The following is a 19,339-nucleotide window of genomic DNA, read 5'->3' on the forward strand; positions in this document are numbered from 1 at the left end:
AGCTAACCTTGTTTTACTTTTTATTAATGACCATGATGGGATCCACATGCTACACACCAACTCAACGCTTTAACACCATGGATTTGATCATATACGCTCATTATAGACTTAGGTCTTTCGTGTAGTGGTAAATCGAATTGATAAGCATAGTAACATTTACCGTACGCACGACGTCGTGCATCCTGACTTATTGGCATATAATACATTCACACGAACGCGCTCGTTGCCAGCTCACCTTAGAGCAGGTCAAGCGGCGTTGTGTTTTTATAGGACCCGTCAGATCTACTACTCCTCATCTCATCAGCTCAGCTCTACTATCATCCGACTGTCTTGGATTTTCCCAAGTAATCCTGCGTGTGTGATCACCGCTGTATTGAAAAGCCCCCAGCAATATGGCCAGATGCCGCCGCCGCTGGCTCCTCGCATCATGCCTGCTACTGGCGCTCATCAGCTTCAATGCCACGCCGGCGTCTTGCCACAAGAAGAAGATCAAGGCCGCCGCCCGGCCGTCCCACTACAGATTCTACCTCCACAACACCGTGTACAGCACGGCCGTGAATAACACCTACTTCACCTCGGTGTACAGTTCGCCCCCTCCGGGCAACTTCTCCAACCCCTTCTCCTTCGGCGTGGTGGCCACCTTCGAGGCCCCACTGACGCTGGGCGCCTCCAACCGCTCGGCGTCGGCTGGGGTGGCGCAGGGCTTCTACGTGCTGGACAGCCAGAAAGGCTTCGTGCTCTTCCACACCTTCACCGCCACCATCGACGACGGCACCTACAAGGGCACCCTCACCATCATGGGCCAAATCGTGGAGGCCCAGAAAGTGCGCACCCTCACCGTCGTTGGCGGAACCGGCGACTTCCTCCTCGCGCGCGGCCTCGTCACCAATCGCCTCGTCGAGCTCGTGCCGGTTATGCCTGCCCGATGGATACTCTCCTTTGATCTCGACCTCTACTACTAGACCACTTGTTGGCATGCCTGCTGGCTTCAACTCATTGCCTTTTGCCTTTAATAACCAAGAACCTTCACCTTAGGCGTTGCTTTTTTCTTCAATAACCTAGGCCATTCTATACGTCCGGATGTAAGTATTCTTTATTCTTTATTGCTCTCTCTAGTTCTGGTAAGCATGGATCCCACATCATGAGGTATCACCTCAACAATAAGTAATGTTCTACTTAGAAAATCATAGCTACTAAATTGGGACTCACAACCATCATTGCTTCACATCAATTATTATTACGAAAATCTCACATTAAATACTAGCTTTATTTCTCTAAGGCCCTAGCATGTAACTATAGAGAATGTTTTTATTATGTAGCTTCTTTTTTGTCTAATTTTGGGGAATCTCACGATCTCTCCACAAGGGAGCTGAGAAGTGTTTGTCTTGACATCGAGGTAGCTTCAAGGTTAGTTCTTGATTTTGCATGTTTTCCAACTTTTTTGTTGTCCATACTTATGTGACTTGATGTCGGCTCCTTAGGATTTCACGTCTTCCGCTATCTTAGAAGAGGCATTGGATCCATTACAAGAGAATGGGGGGTCTACCCAAGAAACTTAACCCCGCATAACTTAGAAAAGAAGGAAAACTTAGAAAAGAAGGAAGTGTGAGAAGTGGTTGTCATCTCGTGGTACGAACACGGTTATAAATGCAATCAAATACATGGCTAAGCCATGTATATAGTCGCATTTTTAGCCCCAAAACCCTGGGAGAGGCCCCCAAACTCGAGATGATCAGAACCTTGAAACCCTAGGATAATCTTCAAACCCAACAGGAAGAGAGACTAATGTTGCAAGCAATACATTATTATTATTATTATTATACAAATTTTACTTAAATTTTTCAAGCCAAAAACTATGAAAAATTATACAACAATAAAATATATGCATTGGTGTGATCACTTAGGGTTTCCATTCAGTGATTATGTCTTGAATCAAATCCATACATGCCAATGAGGTTGTATCAAGATCCATGGCCCTAATATCAACAAAGACATCTATTCCATTTGTGGATTATTCAACCTCTACATCACTAGCATCTTCTATGGCCCCAATATCAATAGAAAGATCTATTCCACTAGTGGAATCTTCACCCTTTACATCACTAGCATCTTCTAATGTGTTTGGAGCATCATCTTGGATGTGGCATCTTGATGTAATTCCACTAGCTCGTCATCCATGAGCTTCTCAACCTCCTCATTTTTAAGAATCATTCTTGATCAAGGAGCAATTTGTATAGCATCAATAGTATCTTCAGATGCATTTTCTTCATCATCTTGGACGTGGGAACCATCTACTTGATTGGTAATTGGCGCTATCTATTGTTCTTCTACTTTATCCACATCTTGATCTACTTCCACCGGTTTGTGCATGAGCTCCTCAATCCTCTCATTTTGAAATATCATTCTTGATTCAAGAGCAATTTGTATAACACATATCGCGACACATATCGCAATCTTTTGGAAGTAGCTCTAGGTTTTTTGGATATGGCCCAGTGTCTCTGATGTCTCTTAAAAGCCCGTCTCTCCTCAATTCTTTCCCTATTTACCTCTTTATACCTAGTTTCCACCCACTTTGTCATGATGTCACTATTGAGTTCATACAAAATATATTTACCTTCTTGTGTTGCATTGCCCTATCCATCATCCTTGGTTTTCATTTGTATGTTGCTACATGCGACACCATTCCCACTATCGACGCATGGTGGGATCAAGTCGTGAAAGATACTCCGAGATGTATACTATAGATTATTGCACCAACCAATCCTATGCTATGCTTCCTTTTAGACTGATTTCAAAATGACCTATGAACTTTAAGTATTTCCATGCCCCCAAGGTATCCTTCTTGCGGCAATCAAGTGGTCTAAAATGTGGATACCACATTCTAGAATATGTGCATTAGGTCTACAAGATGATTTATTGAGAACCTTGTCATTCTTGGCGATGGCTTCTCACACACTTATTTCTAAATCATGACAAAAAGGTGTGGTGTTACTCCTTTTATAAATGCCACCAACTTCTAATTATGGGCAAGAGAATCGGTGATGATTTTCATAAATGGCCTTCTTGAGATGTTATATCCTTGATGTAATGAGCATTGGTTCACAAGCATTGTGCCTGAACGTTATGAGGGCTATTCAATATCATGAGAGAGATATCCATTACATAAGAGAAATCTATGCTTTTATGAACTTTATCGAAGTAGCTCTAGGTTTTTTGGATATGTCAAGCATCTGTGATGTCTCTTAAAAGCCCTTCTCTCCTCAATTCTTGCCCTTTTTTCCTCTTCATACCTTTCCACCCACTTTGTGATGACATCACTATACGAAATATATTTACCTTGTGTTTCATTTCCCTATCCATCCTCCTTGGTTTTTCTTTGTATGTTGCTACATGCGACACCATTCACTCATCATGCCCATTGCTCCATAATTGATGCATGGTGGGATGCTCTCGTGAAAGATACTAGAGATTCTTACACCAACCAACCCTCTACCATGCTTCCTTCTAGCCTTGTTTCAAAATGACCTATGAACTTCAAGTCTTCCCATGCTCCTAGAGTATCCTTCTTACCAATCAAATGGTCCCAAATGTTGGATGCCACATTCTTGAATATGTGCATTAGTTCACGAAGATGATTTATCTTTATTCTTCAATGTCCAATATGGGAGGTGAAAGAAGATTGAGAACCTTGTCATTCTTGGTGATAGCTTCATAGACACTTCTCTCCAAAACATGACATAGACTTCCCATTACTCTATGGATAGTGGGTGTGGTGGTTCTCTGACTTGTAAACACCACAAACTTCTCATGATGATGAGGCATATAAGATATTGATGATTCTTTTCATAGATGTCCTTCTTGAGATGATCTAGCCTTGATGTAATAAGTGATCGTTCATAAATTAGGCAAGAATTATACCCGATTGACGAGGGACATGAATTTACAGCGGGATCTTGTTGTAAAGGCAGCCAGTGATTTCCTAGTATCACACCATTTGGTCAAGGCTTCTTATGACCATAGAGCAAGACGCTTCTTATCACCTTAGAGAAATTCAAGCTACATTGTGTTTTTATAGGAGCCTACTACTACACTCCCCATCAAATCTGCCTCCTCACAAAACTGACTACCCGTCCAACTAACTATACTGACATGACTCAGGTTTCTTCTCCTCTACATCCGCAGCCAACTCTACACCCTCAAGACATTCAAACTAAGTAAGAATACAACCCTATAGTCACTCGACTGACAATAGCTGACCTACAATTTCCCCAGAAATATCCTTTAGACTTCAATCCCATCTGACTGTTATCAGCTAACTACTCTAGTTGTCAGCTGCTGTGACCCACAAATACTTCTCCCAAACTCAAACAAGCCAGGGCAAGCCCTCTATACCCACATTTGATTATACTGAAGCTCAATTAACACACAGATGACATTGTACCTTCTCAACAGATACTGATTGAGCCAGCATTGTCTCAGAAACTGTTCCCCAGTCCTCAGACTAACATACACAAAAGCTTCATCTCTATAAACTCAAAGAAAACAACACCTTTCTCACAATTGGAACATCAATTCAACTAACAAGATTCAATGTCTCTGTTCGCTTCAAATTTGACAAAAACAACATTGTTTCAACAGCCCTGAACATGGGCACCAACATAATAAGAAAACATCAAGGAAACTCAAGGATCTCCCTAAGGTAGACCTGTGCGAGATCGCACTTCCAAGCTTCCACTTCAGCAGCTACAATTGAAGATGACTAGATTGAACTGTGTCTCTAACACAAGGGCTACCTAAAGAACCCAAGGACACACCTCTAGGCCACTTCTCTAATCTTCAACCACCTTCTGCTCTGATCCACCCAAATGCTCCCACACTGCATTGTCTTCTCTTGTGCTAACTTGAAAATATGCAGGGACTCTAGCCTGCAACTATTAACAGAACTACAAGAGACCCCTGAACTATCATCCGACTGTCTTGGATTTTCCCAAGTAATCCTGCGAGGTACTTTTGTGTGATCACCGCTGTATTGAAAAGCCCCCCGCAATATGGCCAGATGCCGCCGCCGCTGGCTCCTCGCATCATGCCTGCTGCTGGCGCTCATCAGCTTCAATGCCACGCCGGCGTCTTGCCACAAGAAGAAGATCAAGGCCGGCGCCGGGCCGTCCCACTACAGATTCTACCTCCACAACACCGTGTACAGCACGGCCGTGAATAACACCTACTTCACCTCGGTGTACAGTTCGCCTCCTCCGGGCAACTTCTCCAACCCCTTCTCCTTCGGCGTGGTGGCCACCTTCGAGGCCCCACTGACGCTGGGCGCCTCCAACCGCTCGGCGTCGGCTGGGGTGGCGCAGCGCTTCTACGTGCTGGACAGCCAGAAAGGCTTCGTGCTCTTCCATACCTTCACCGCCACCATACTCGAGATGATCAGAACCTTGAAACCCTAGGATAATCTTCAAACCCAACAGGAAGAGAGACTAATGTTGCAAGCAGTACATTATTATTATTATTATTATACAAAATTTACTTAAATTTTTCAAGCCAAAAACTATGAAAAATTATACAACAATAAAATATATGTATTGGTGTGATCACTTAGGGTTTCCATTCAGTGATTATGTCTTGAATCAAATCCATACATGCCATCAAGATCCATGGCCCTAATATCAACAAAGACATCTATTCCATTTGTGGATTCTTCAACCTCTACATCACTAGCATCTTCTATGGCCCCAATATCAACAGAAAGATCTATTCCACTAGTGGAATCTTCACCCTTTACATCACTAGCATCTTCTAATGTGTTTGGAGCATCATCTTGGATGTGGCATCTTGATCTAATTCCACTAGCTCATCATCCATGAGCCCCTCAACCTCCTCATTTTTAAGAATCATTCTTGATCGAGGAGCAATTTGTATAGCATCAATAGTATCTTCAGATGCATTTTCTTCATCATCTTGGACGTGGGAGCCATCTACTTGATTGGTAATTGGCGCTATCTATTGTTCTTCTACTTTATCCACATCTTGATCTACTTCCACCGGTTTGTGCATGAGCTCCTCAATCCTCTCATTTTGAAATATCATTCTTGATTCAAGAGCAATTTGTCTAGCACATATCGCCATTCCCTCCTCATATAGCCATTAGATATTGCAATCTTTTGGAAGTAGCTCTAGGTTTTTTGGATATGGCCCAGTGTCTCTGATGTCTCTTAAAAGACTGTCTCTCCTCAATTCTTTCCCTATTTACCTCTTTATACCTAGTTTCCACCCACTTTATCATGATGTCACTATTGAGTTCATACAAAATATATTTACCTTCTTGTGTTGCATTGCCCTATCCATCCTCCTTGGTTTTCATTTGCATGTTGCTGCATGCGACACCATTCCCACTATCGACGCATGGTGGGATCCAGTCGTCTCGTGAAAGATACTCTGAGATGTATACTAGAGATTTTTGCATGTTGCTACATGCGACACCATTCCCACTATTGACGCATGGTGGGATCCAGTCGTCTCGTGAAAGATACTCTGAGATGTATACTAGAGATTATTGCACCAACCAATCCTATGCTATGCTTCATTTTAGACTGATTTCTAAATGACCTATGAACTTTAAGTATTTCCATGCCCCTAGGGTATCCTTCTTGCCAATCAAGTGGTCTAAAATTTTGGATACCACATTCTAGAATATGTGCATTTAATTTAGGTCTACGAGATGATTTATTGAGCACCTTGTCATTCTTGGTGATGGCTTCTCACACACTTATCTCTAAATCATGACACAAAGGTGTGGTGTTACTCCTTTTATAAATGCCACCAACTTCTAATCATGGACGGGAGAATCGGTGATGATTTTCATAGATGGCCTTCTTGAGATGTTATGTCTTTGATGTAATGAGCGTTGGCTCACAAGCATTGTGCCTGAATGTTATGAGGGCTATTCAATATCATGAGAGAGATATCCATTACATAAGAGAAATCTATGCTTTCATAAACTTTATTGAAGTAGCTCTAGGTTTTCTGGATATGTCAAGCATCTGTGATGTCTCTTAAAAGCCCTTCTCTCCTCAATTCTTGCCCTTTTTTCCTCTTCATACCTTTCCACCCACTTTGTGATGACATCACTATACAAAATATATTTACCTTATGTTTCATTTCCCTATCCATCCTCCTTGGTTTTTCTTTGTATGTTGCTACATGCGACACCATTCACTCATCATGCCCATTGCTCCATAATTGATGCATGGTGGGATGCTCTTGTGAAAGATACTAGAGATTCTTGCACCAACCAACCCTCTACCATGCTTCCTTCTAGCCTTGTTTCAAAATCACCTATGAACTTCAAGTCTTCCCATGCTCCTAGAGTATCCTTCTTACCAATCAAATGGTCCCAAATGTTGGATGCCACATTTTTTAATATGTGCATTAGATCACGAAGATGATTTATCTTGATCCTTGTCCAATATGGTAGGTGAAAGAAGATTGAGAACCTTGTCATTCTTGGTGATAGCTTCATAGACACTTCTCTCCAAAACATGACATAGACTTCCCATTACTCTATGGATAGTGGTGGGTGTGGTGGTTCTCCCATTTGTAAACACCACAAACTTCTCATGATGATGAGGCATATAAGATATTGATGATTCTTTTCATAGATGTCCTTCTTGAGATGATCTAGCCTTGATGTAATAAGTGATCGTTCATAAATTAGGCAAGAATTATACCCGATTGACGAGGGACATGAATTTACAGCGGGATCTTGTTGTAAAGACAGCCAGTGATTTCCTAGTATCACACCATTTGGTCGAGGCTTCTTATGACCATAGAGCAGGACGCTTCTTATCACCTTAGAGAAATTCAAGCTACCTTGTGTTTTTATAGGAGCCTACTACTACACTCCCCGTCAGATCTGCCTCCTCATAGAACTGACTACCCATCCAACTAACTATACTGACATGACTCAGGTTTCTTCTCCTCTACATCCACAGCCAACTCTACACACTCAAGACATTCAAACTAAGTAAGAATACAACCCTATAGTCACTCAACTGACAATAGCTGACCTACAATTTCCCTAGAAACATCCTTTAGACTTCAATCCCATCTAATTGTTGTCAGCTAACTACTCTAATTATTAACTATGACACACAAACACTTCTCCCAAACTCAAACAAGCCAGGACAAGCCCTCTATACCCACATTTGATTATACTGAAGCTCGGTTAAAACACAGATGACATTGTACATTGTCAACAGGTGCTGATTGAGCCAATATTGTCTCAAAAAGTGTTCCCCAGTCCTCAGACTAACACATACACAAAAGCTTCATCTCTATAAACTCAAAGAAAACAACACCTTCATCACAACTAGAACATCAATTCAACTAACAAGATTCAATCTCTCTGTTCGCTTCAAATTTGACAAAAATAACATTGTTTCAACAGCCCTGAGACATGGGCACCAACATAATAAGAAAACATCAAGGAAACTCAAGGATCTCCGTCAGGTCGACCTGTACGAGATTGCACTTCCAAGCTTCCACTTCAGCAGCTACAATTGAAGATGACTAGACTGAACTGTGTCTCTAACACAAGGGCTACCCAAAGAACCCAAGGACACACCTCCAGGCCACTTCTCTAATCTTCAGCCACCTTCTACTACTCTGATCCACCCAAATCCTCCTGCACTGCATTGTCTTCTCTTCTGTTAACTTGAAAATATGCAGGGACTCTAGCCTGCAACTATTAACAGAACTACAAACCCCTCAACTACAGTAGTCTGGCTTCTATCTCTCTCCTAGTGGTAACACGAACCACTACATCATCTTGGAGAGTCTTCTCAAAAAATCTCAATTCTTCCACTTTAACCCGCATCACCACCTTTGATTCATCTAGATCTCATGCCACCCGGCTCCCTCATTTGTCCACAATGTGTCTATTTTCGTTTCTGCACCTGTGCCTTTATCCATTTGGTCATGCGTCGCCTTTAGCCACCTGGATTCCTTCTCGCACCATCTTATGGACCTTTCATACATCTATACATCATGCTTAGGAGAGTCTCGGGATTTCCCTCACATATAGCCCAACCCCCTAGGTGAAACACATTCATGTGTTTCATTGCATCTTTTGAGCAAAAAACTACTCTCCTTCATAAAACACTCCACTCACCTCTATTAACAGCCTCTATTAACAGTATCAATAGCAGCATCCAGCACTTCAAAACCCTCATGGATCAAAAGGATATAAAAGCATCTTCCAAAACCATACAGCTACATTAATCCAGCTACCTGGATCAAAAGTCTACAAGCACCCTGCAAACAAACTCAATCTTGTACTTTCATCAAATGGCACAACCCAACTAGACCTCCTATCACACCCGTTTTCCATTCCCTACATTCATAAACACCCTTGACTCTCCTTGACACAGACCACAGCCAAGAATACCACAATCATCTAGCTGAATCCCCTCATTTAAGGTCGCAGCATCATCTCCATCACCACTCCCATCATCTCCATCACCACTCCCATCATCAACTTCATGGAAACAATCAACATCCATCTCATCAAGGAAAGTTCCAAAAAAACCTAGAAAACTTCATCCAGCTCTGCTTCACCACCCACATCATCCTCAACATCCCCACTGAGTCCACTTTTTCCTCTAGAACACACTCATGTTGGTCTATAATAATGCTATCTTCCTTGAGATAACCCTACAAACCTGCACCAGTTTCCTCAGTATGCATCTTAGCATTTAACTCTCCAAAGTTTCCTGAATATCAATACATGAAATTTCCTCCTTTGCTTTCAACAGACTATGATCCAAATCTACATCATCAGTTTCATCTAAGAACTCTTCCTCTTCCATGATAGCTCCAATCATATTCATATCTCCACATTGCACCTGAGGTTGAAGCTAATTCCAATCAGCCCTAAGAACCTCCAGCACAACAAGATTCAAACTGCCAACCTGCTCAGTCAACCTTTGGATCTCTTGGTGTAATCTATTCTGCCCTCGGCATGGTTCCTCAACCCTTGGGGCTTCCACATAGGTCTCCCTCTGTGCATGTAAGTTCATTGGCAAAGTTGCCATCATAGGCCTACTTGTTTCCCTTTCCTTTCTTGCTAGCTCTTTCTTCCTCATCTTATTCCTCCACTGGTCAGTTTTGCCACCCTCACAGCTTCAACAAAAGTTCTTGGATCTCTCAAATCCACCTTCTCCTTGATTATCTCATGCAACACTTCAATAAACTTATCCTTCTTTAAAAAGTCTAGAGGTACATGGTTTTCTCCCAAGGCTCTCAAAATCCTTCTCCAAATAGCTTCAAACCTATCTCAAACCTATCCACTAAGGTTAGTATATCATCATCCTTACTGTGGTGGTTCAACTTTCTAAGCTCCCTCCATAGACCTTTAGATCTTTCTAGCTTCCCATATCTTCCTCTCAAGGCTTCCTTCAAATTATTCCAACTTCCTCTCTCAGCCTCTATGGCTTCATATTTAAACCATTCTATGGTTGCATCTTCTAACAACAAATCTGCCATCCTTAGCTTATAGGCATCATTTTCCCTATTATTGCCCAAATCCACTAATTCAATCCTCCTTAGAAACTGAGAAACATCCTCGTCCTTCTATCCTCTAAATACAGCATAATAAAAAATCAGCTCCCTCAATAGACCTTCAGATCTTTGGGTTTCTCTCTCTCTCTCTCTCTCTCTCTCTCTCTCTCTCTCTCTCTCTCTCTCTCTCTCTCTCTCTCTCTCTCTCTCTCTCTCTCTCTCTCTCTCTCTCTCTCAGAAAAGATGATCTGACTCCACTTCCTTAGGACCCTCCATGAAGTTTGCCAATGTTGTTCCTTCTCCACCACTGGGTTTGTTGTAGCAGTCTCTTGCCATGTGTCCTGGCTTTCCACAGTTGTGGCAAGTGAAGGTCCTTCCTCCTACTCTGTCTCTTCCTCGTCCTTGTCCTCGAGCAAATCCTCCTCGGGTGAAGAATGTTTTTTCCTCTCTAGTTGTTGAGTCCAGCCATTTCTTCTCTTTGACCTTGGTCTCTTTCTCTAGTAGATCTCCTTCTATCTCATGGAGCTTCAATTCAGGTACATTCTTTAATGTTGCTACAATGTTTTCATATTCACCTTTGTCTCCACACTCTTCAGAAGCACTGCTAGTGCCTTATCATCTTCTACCTTCTTGCCAATGGCTGCTTCTGCTAGTTGTTGCTTAATGCTTTTATATTTGTTCAAGTGTGTGATTTAAAGGTTCACTTTCCTTCTTTGTAGAATTGCATTAACAGATTTATCTTTGAATTTTTTGCTTGAGTGCCAAATAATTTATTGAGTTCATCCCATGCATCTTTTGCCCATTATATCCGTGTGATGTGATGAATGATTTCATCATTTAAACTGAGTGTGATAAGTCCTAATGCTTTCTCATTCCTGCTCTTCCACTCATTTTTCCTACTCATCTCTGGGCATTTATCTCTTCCCTCAACTAGCCCCCCCACAGATTTTTCCTCATGAGCAGATACATGGTTTTTATTTCCCATGTATAAAACTGCTCCCCATTAAATTTGGCTATCTCTTGTGCCGTGCTCATGATGATGTGAAGGGGGTCTTACCTCTTGATCCAATTTTAAGATTAAAGGGCAATGTCTACCCTTTTACAACTCAATCTGGTGTTTAAGTGATGATTACAACAGATTTATCAGCATAAATTCACCCAAAAATTACATAAAACAAAGGGTAACATATCTAAACTGAATGGTTAGAGTATCAAACCATCTCCGAATTGCAGTCTGAAGTTATAGGGATCTGTATCAAATACCTAATGGTTAATTTGAACCCTCAATTGCACCAAAATAAAGTGATTAATATTGTGATTAATCATTGATTAGCAAAATAATCCTTTATTTTGTGTGCAAAAAATAGAGTATGCGGGGAGTCCAGATCTGGGGCCTTAGAGTTCAAATGAGCTCAACTCCTTTTAAACCCATCAATAGCAATTAGTCTAGTAGAGGATTAAGCCAAGAAACACAAGATTTGACCAAACATTGAATGCTTAATCTTTGTTTTACCAAAGTCACCTGCAAATTTGATGGAGAGCTTGAATCTCACTGTAGACTTGATGAAATCAAAAACTGTCTTCACTAGCTTGTAGAGCACCCTTGAAAATCCCTAAGGCTAAGAGGAATTAGACACATTGTATCTGTGGAAGACAAGATCTCCATTTTCCTTCAGAAAAACTACGCTTGAAGAAATGTGGAAAACAAGAGCATGCGCCGGCAGTTTGCTTATTTGATTAGATGGGCTGAAGCACAAGGAGTATGGCTACATGTGGCTAAGAGGTTTTGGGCCAATTTTATGTGTGAAGGGAGAGAGAACTCCTCCACCAATTGGGGGTACAGAAGCTATTTGAAAAAAGAGGTAAAAACTTGATTATCATCTACTAATCCTAATTAACTAGATAATTAGCAAGATAATGGGCTCATAAATTTGATGGATTCTAAGCTAGTCTCTGATACCATGTTAAATTTATAGCAATATGATGAGCTATGGTGGATCAAATGCAAGAATCTACATCATTAGCAAAGAGATTAGATGATAATAAAGACATGATTAGTGACTGATAGCTTAATGTAGGCATGGATAATTAAAAACCAGCAAATTCTCATTAGGCCAATGCCTCAATTTATAGAGTTTCACTGATCTCTCCTTGATTCACTCCACCTCTTTTGCTTGATTCTCTCCACCTCTTCCCAAAATATCTCACACATCCTAAATCTTCTAATGCTACCCTTTATTCTCTCCCAAAAGATACTTCTCATCTTTTCACAGCTTCTCACTCATTCAGATTCTCTTTTACAGCCTCTTGCTAAGGGCTTGTTCCTGCACACACCCTATTCACTTGTATATTTCAACAGTTATGAGGGCTATTTAATATCATGAGAGAGATATCCATTACATAACAAAAATCTATGCCTTTACAAACTTTATGGAAGTAGCTCTAGGTTTTTTGGATATGGCAAGCATCTGCGATGTCTCTTAAAATCCCTTCTCTCCTCAATTATTGCCCACTTTTCCTCTTCATACATTTCCACCCACTTTGTGATGACATCACTATAAAAATTTATTTACGTTGTGTTGCATTTCCCTATCCATCCTCCTTGGTTTTTCTTTGTATGTTTCTACATGTGACACCATTCACTCATCATGCGCATTTCTCCATAAATGATGCATGGTGGGATGCACTCGTGAAAGATACTAGAGATTATTGCACCAACCAACCCATGCTTCCTTCTAGCCTTGTTTCAAAATAACCTTTGAATTGCAAGTTGTCACTCAGATATTTTATACTCAGATGATTGTTCTAAAGTATTTCTATGTGGGAAATTAGATAAAGGAAAGAGAATGTTTCTATTTGTGTGTGTGTGTGTGTGTGTGTGTGTGTGTGTGTGTGTGTGTGTGTGTGTGTGTGAGAGAGAGAGAGAGAGAGAGAGAGAGAGAGAGAGAGAGAATGTTGAAATTTGTCCATATTTAGTTGGTTTAGGAAATAAACGATATTGATGAATTAGTATGTAGAGATCCTGAACCTCATCATGGACCATATATTTTACAATTGGAAATATGAAAATCTAAAATGTCAGAGATCACGTAATGATAGCTCAAAACTTGATGACACCTGGGATAACACAGTCGCCAATATGTTGTGTGATATATTGAGAATCGTGAAACATATAACTTAGATGGAATGATCATGCAAAAAGAAATGAAGGCTAATTGAGAAAGTCACCATATTTTAATGAAGGAAGACTCAAATCCTATTTTAAGAAAATATGAAACTCTGGAGGCTTTCTTTAAGCCTGCTCATTCTAAATCTACAAACTCAGTGACCACACTACTAGAGTACTATGTCTTCCTTTCTTTCTTAGCAATTATTAAAAAAAGAGTATGCATTATATTATCTTCTTTGTGAAATTTTAAAATTTTAAAAATTGTGTCTTTTATTCAGATACCTATCGACAAGATTGTTACCAGAAAACAATCTCCTACCTAAGTCAAGATCCAAAGGCAAAGTCTATGCTATTTGAATTGGGCATGGAATACAAGCATATTCATGCTTGCATCAATGATTGTATCTTGTATAGAGGAGAATATACAAAAATCATGCATTGTCTTAAATGCAATGAGCCAAGGTTTAAAGAGGAGTCTATAAATGGTAAAGTGCCAAGAATGGTCCCACGACATTTCCCCCTTAAACCTCATCTAAAACAAATGTTTGGATGTCCATTGCTTATAAAATATATGGACTAATATGGAAAAAATCGAAGCACCGATGGGAGAGTAACGAATCCCAATAGATTGTGAAGCATTTCAACATATTGAGTAAGAATGGCTAATCTTCAAAGAGGACTCCCATAATCTACAACAAGGACTAGCATTTTATGGGATCAATCCTTTCTCCATATAGTTATTGTACTGATTAGCATATAGTTATCGTAATCTACAACTCATACCAGCACTTGATGGGATCTACCCTTTCTCCATATAGGTATCCAAATGGTTAACCTTGTCTATTGTACTGATTAACTATAATATTCCACCCTTCATGGTTGGCGAGATGAAAAGGAAGCACTTGATTCTTAGTCTTCTAATTCTGCCAGTTGGTGATTGTTATTATGGATCTCTTTTTCCTTAATTTATCATGATATATAACGGTATAAGATCAACTTGTCTTCTTTCATGACATGTTAGGAAAGCACCAAGTATTAAAACATGAAGAGCTCCAAGAGCTTTGGTGGGCTTTGGAGGTTCATGATAAATCTAGATGATCGAACACACATCAAAACTTCCTTCTATGAGGCATACTCACATGGGCAATTCATGACTATCCCAAGATTTTCACTATGTTCAAGTACAGACTGTAGCATTTACCCCACATATATAGATGCATTGTCTCACTTTATATCATGGCTCGATAATTAAGCAACACATGGATTACAGATCTTGCTACAAAAATCCATCATGCTTTTCCTACTTATGGGCCAAAACTTGATTCGTGGGATGGAGTGAGAACCTGAAGAAGTGTGTGTATTCATTTTATAGGAGATTTTTACCCATGGATCACTTGTTCAGGACTATCAAGGCACTAAAGTTTAATGTTAATGGTAAAAAAGAGAATTAATCCCCTCCTCATAGGATGACTTTACATGATTGAAGTTTAGCATGGAATGCATTTGAAATTTGTAGATAGAAGAATCCAAGGGAGGAACCCATAGGTATAAATCTCAAAAACTTAATCTTCTATAGACTAGAGTATTGGAGTAAGCTAGGAATTATTGGCCTATTGGATCCTATGCACATTTTTAATAATGTTAGAGACTCCCTCTAGAGGAACAGGAAGCTTTTATCGTCATGATCCGTGGGTTCTTTCAAACCAAGAGCATGTAATAGTCTTGGAAAGAATAAAGAAATCTTGAACACACCAACTGTATATGGATCATCATTTCAAAACCTTTTTAGCTCATAGAACAATAACCTATCAAGACTAAAGTCCCATGATTTGCCATAACTTCTTGCAGGTTGAGAACAATGAAGCACACTAAATCCAACCTACCTTTCTCATTTTCTTATATGTGCTAGGCTAATTATCACTCAATACTTTATTTTGCAGCATGTTCTACCATTAGTTATTTAAGGCTACTTGACTCCTAGAATATGTTATTTATCAACTACTAGGAATGCTTCCTCGGTAAGAAATATGCCTTCAAATCATGTTTTTCAACATACATATTACTTGACATATTTATGATATTCTTAATTACTATAGGTTTGTTGTTGCCAAAGAGATTGAGCGTGTTAATCTACCCAAAGATGAAAGAAGATACCGTGATGCTTTTGTGTCTTCTGGAAAAGGAATTACCTAGAGGCTTCTTCAACATACTTATTAGACTATTTAGTCGGATGTTTCGAGAAGCCCAATTTGAGTAAGGTCCTTGAACAAGTCATTGGGTAAAATGTTTCAAGTGTATCAAGGCTGTAAGTTGTAATTTGTTTTATGGGTCGTTTGGAAAGTTATTGACTATTTAGTGAAGTGTCTGGAGAAGCCCAATTTTGAGTAAGTTCCTTGCCCAAGTCTTGGGAAAATGTGTCGAGTCAAATGTGTTGAGTGTGTCATGTCATGAGTGGGATAGCCAGTATGTTAACCATTGTGCTTTAATTTACATCTTAATTTACATCTTGTAATAAACAAGAAAATACACTCGAAATGGTGGGGTCCCCCCTTTAGAGGGTTATTAGGATTTCTTTATTCTCTTGCAATCTGGTGTTGTGATTCTCTCTCCCTCTACCCCCAATATCTCCGTAACTCTCTCTTGATCTTTCCCATCTCTTAAGGCTTTGATGTAAACTTAATCTCCTAGTAATTTACATTTGAAAATAATCATCTTATTAGATTATAGCAACTTCCAACACTACACACAAGAGAGGGAGAGGAGAAGAGAAACAACCATGCAAGGGTCGAGTTAGAGATGTGCACTTAGCCAACCCTAATGAGGGTTAACTCCCCTTTGTGAGGACACTAGGGGCTCACTTCACCACCACTTGTGTCACCCAAGTGGAGATTCAAGAGCTAGGTTAAGAGAAAGAAGGAGGGAGATATGGAAATATTAACCTTCACTCTATGCCACATGCATGCAAGAGGGACCTTGGTACATAGGAGAGGAGAGAAGAGAGGAGAAGCTAGATCATCACCATCCCAGCATGCATACACAACAACAATCAAGCATGCAAGCATCAACAATAGTAAAATCAAGCATCCACAAGAGAGAGAGAGAGAGAGAGAGAGAGAGAGAGAGAGAGAGAGGCAAAACTCAAATGAGACTAATGGGATGTCCCTTTTCGTATTCCATCAAACATCTTATATACAAGAGATCTCATTTTACAATGGCCGGCTGCCCATTTACAATTTGGGGACCCAAAAACTAGCTTTGTATGATCGGCATTATACAAGCCATCAGCTTGGTCATCCCGTATCTCGTTTATCAATTAGCATTTTGTGCAGTTTACAAAAAGATAAGTTACAAGAAGTGTAGCCACGCTTGAAAAATAATGTTAACTGGAGTGGTTAACATATCCCCTCCCTAATTTAGGTCCATCCTCAAAGCTCGCCAGATCTAGTGTGGTAGTAGATTGAAAAGGTTTTGACAAAATTGTAGCGTAAGGTAGGACACCGGGGGGGGGGGGGGGGGCTCGATGGAAGATAGGGTAGCTGGTCCAGAAAGTGGTCTCCATCATGTCTTCAAAGTTTTGGAGGTGCCGAGCTGGCATCCACATGATGCCCTCGTAGTAGCCAAAGATCTGCTTAGTGTTGGCCCTTTGTTGATCTCAAAGGCCAATCCTTGAGTGCCTTCATATGATAGTGGTTCCAGAGTCGCGAATGTCTCTAGCAACATGATGAGCAGATTGAAAAAACTAATAGTGGTGATTACCACCCACAGGATTAGGCACTTGATCATATCTTCTAATGAATTCGTGGATGCTCTTCAACATGCTGTCTCGTGCATGGCTGTTGGGACATCAGAGGAGCGAACTATAAAACGTTGAATAATAGCTTTGGTTTCTTTGTATGATCTGCATGGAAGAGGTTCGAGGCCCATCTTCATCAGATCAAAAAATAGTTACGGTTTATCCGAAGTGGGTATGGTGCCTTACAATAATTCTCCTAGATGTATGGCTTCAATAAGGATGGTCACCTCTAGGCCGACTGCTCACCCATGAGATCGAACGTTATGGGGCAAGCAACGACGAGTGGTCGATTTTAGTAGATGCCTCTTTGCCAGGGGGTATGTGTGCACCTCCACCTGGGATGCTTCGCGTCAATGTATGGATGCAAGACATGGATGTCCATCACGCTCAAGTGGTGGTGGCAGTGGGATCTTGCCTTCTCCCAAGGGTGGGGGGAGGGTTCCTTGTTGGTAGCAGCAGTGTGATGATGAGGTTAGAGGGGTGGGTGTGATGAAGAGAAAATAGTTGGCGAGGTTTACATGAAGGATGGGGGGACGCCTTGTTGATGTTGAGGGTATATCTATAAGGGTTGTAGGTAGGCCTAAGTTCAATGTCAGTGTGGGAGGTGGGGGGGTGTTGATGAGGGAGGTGGAGTGGGAAAACGAATGGGTGTATATGATTGTGAGGGAATGAGGGGGAGTGTGGTGGTGGCAATAGGGGGTGGGGGTGCTTGTGTGCTTGTGCTTGGGTGAGAGGGGTTTGGAGGTGGAGGTTGATGGGGGGGAGATGAGGGTGGTGGGGGCGAGGGGGTTGTGCTCCTAGGGTACCATCTCCTCCATCATCGTTGTCATGGTTGATGTGGTTGTCTTCTTCGTCAAAGTATTCTGGGCCATGTGATCAGAAGAAGGCCTTGGCCTCCGCAGCTTCCTCAAGGGTAAACTCCATTGAGAACGCCACATGCGAGTCATCAAATTGCATGATGCCCGTGGCTTGCATGACTTCCATCTGGATATAGCATCCACGATAAAGGACTAGGAGGCCAACTGTGGAGTATGGTGGGAGATCGTCTCTCGGAGGCAGCTGCATTAACGATCTCCCAACCCTTGCGGGTGGAGATAGCAAAGGGCATCTGTTGTCTGTTGAGATGGGTATGGGTACAGACACGACCCTTTGTACAGACACGACCCTTCCAAGATCGAGAGATTAATGATGTCGTTGGGGTCCATTGGCATCCCGAAGAGTGGAGGAGGTACGACCACCTCATCAGGTTTTCTGGAGAGGGTGGGTAGGATGATCAAAGAAGATTTGAGGGTGGTTGAGGGAGATGAGGCCTTGGAAAAAGAACTAGGCGATGAGGGCGATGTTGTGGAGTGGGAGTTTGGTGAGGATGTATGCATATGTGATGCGGGAGAGGGGTTCATCTATGAATATGTCGTGTTGCAGTAAATTGAGGCGGATCGTCCTATAGTGGAGGTCGAGGAGCTAGTACCGGGTTTGGGGAGGTATGGCAAGGTTAGGAAGCTCCATCTCGCAATGTCCGTCAAGGCATTATATACCTTCTTTTCGGTGGCACTGGAGGAGGGACCAAAGGGTGTTGGTGGTTTGTTATTGATTATCCATGCCTACATTAAGCTATTTGTTAATGATTCACTAATCACGTCTTAATTATTTGCTAATCACTTGTTAATGATGTTGATTCTAGTATTTGATCCACCATAGCTCATCACATTGCCCTAATTTCAACAATATTATCTTCTTTATGAAATTTTAAAATTTTAAAAATTGTCTTTTATTCAGATACCTATCGACAAGATTGGTACCAGAAAACAATCTCCTAC

At 41.1% G+C, this 19,339-nt stretch overlaps 1 protein-coding gene across 1 annotated transcript; it reads left to right on the forward strand.

The window, feature by feature from the left end:
- The first annotated feature begins 309 nt into the window (after positions 1–309).
- Positions 310–1,269, forward strand: LOC147609078 (dirigent protein 6-like). The gene has a single exon (XM_086788568.1). The coding sequence runs from the start codon at positions 393–395 to the stop codon at positions 960–962; it is 570 nt and encodes a 189-aa protein (XP_086644694.1). The 5' UTR covers positions 310–392; the 3' UTR covers positions 963–1,269.
- The last annotated feature ends 18,070 nt before the right edge of the window (positions 1,270–19,339 follow it).

This window comes from Cibotium barometz, chromosome 52 (assembly GCF_041138505.1).
Source record: "Cibotium barometz isolate CiBa-2024 chromosome 52, ASM4113850v1, whole genome shotgun sequence".
Lineage (NCBI taxonomy): Eukaryota > Viridiplantae > Streptophyta > Polypodiopsida > Cyatheales > Cibotiaceae > Cibotium > Cibotium barometz.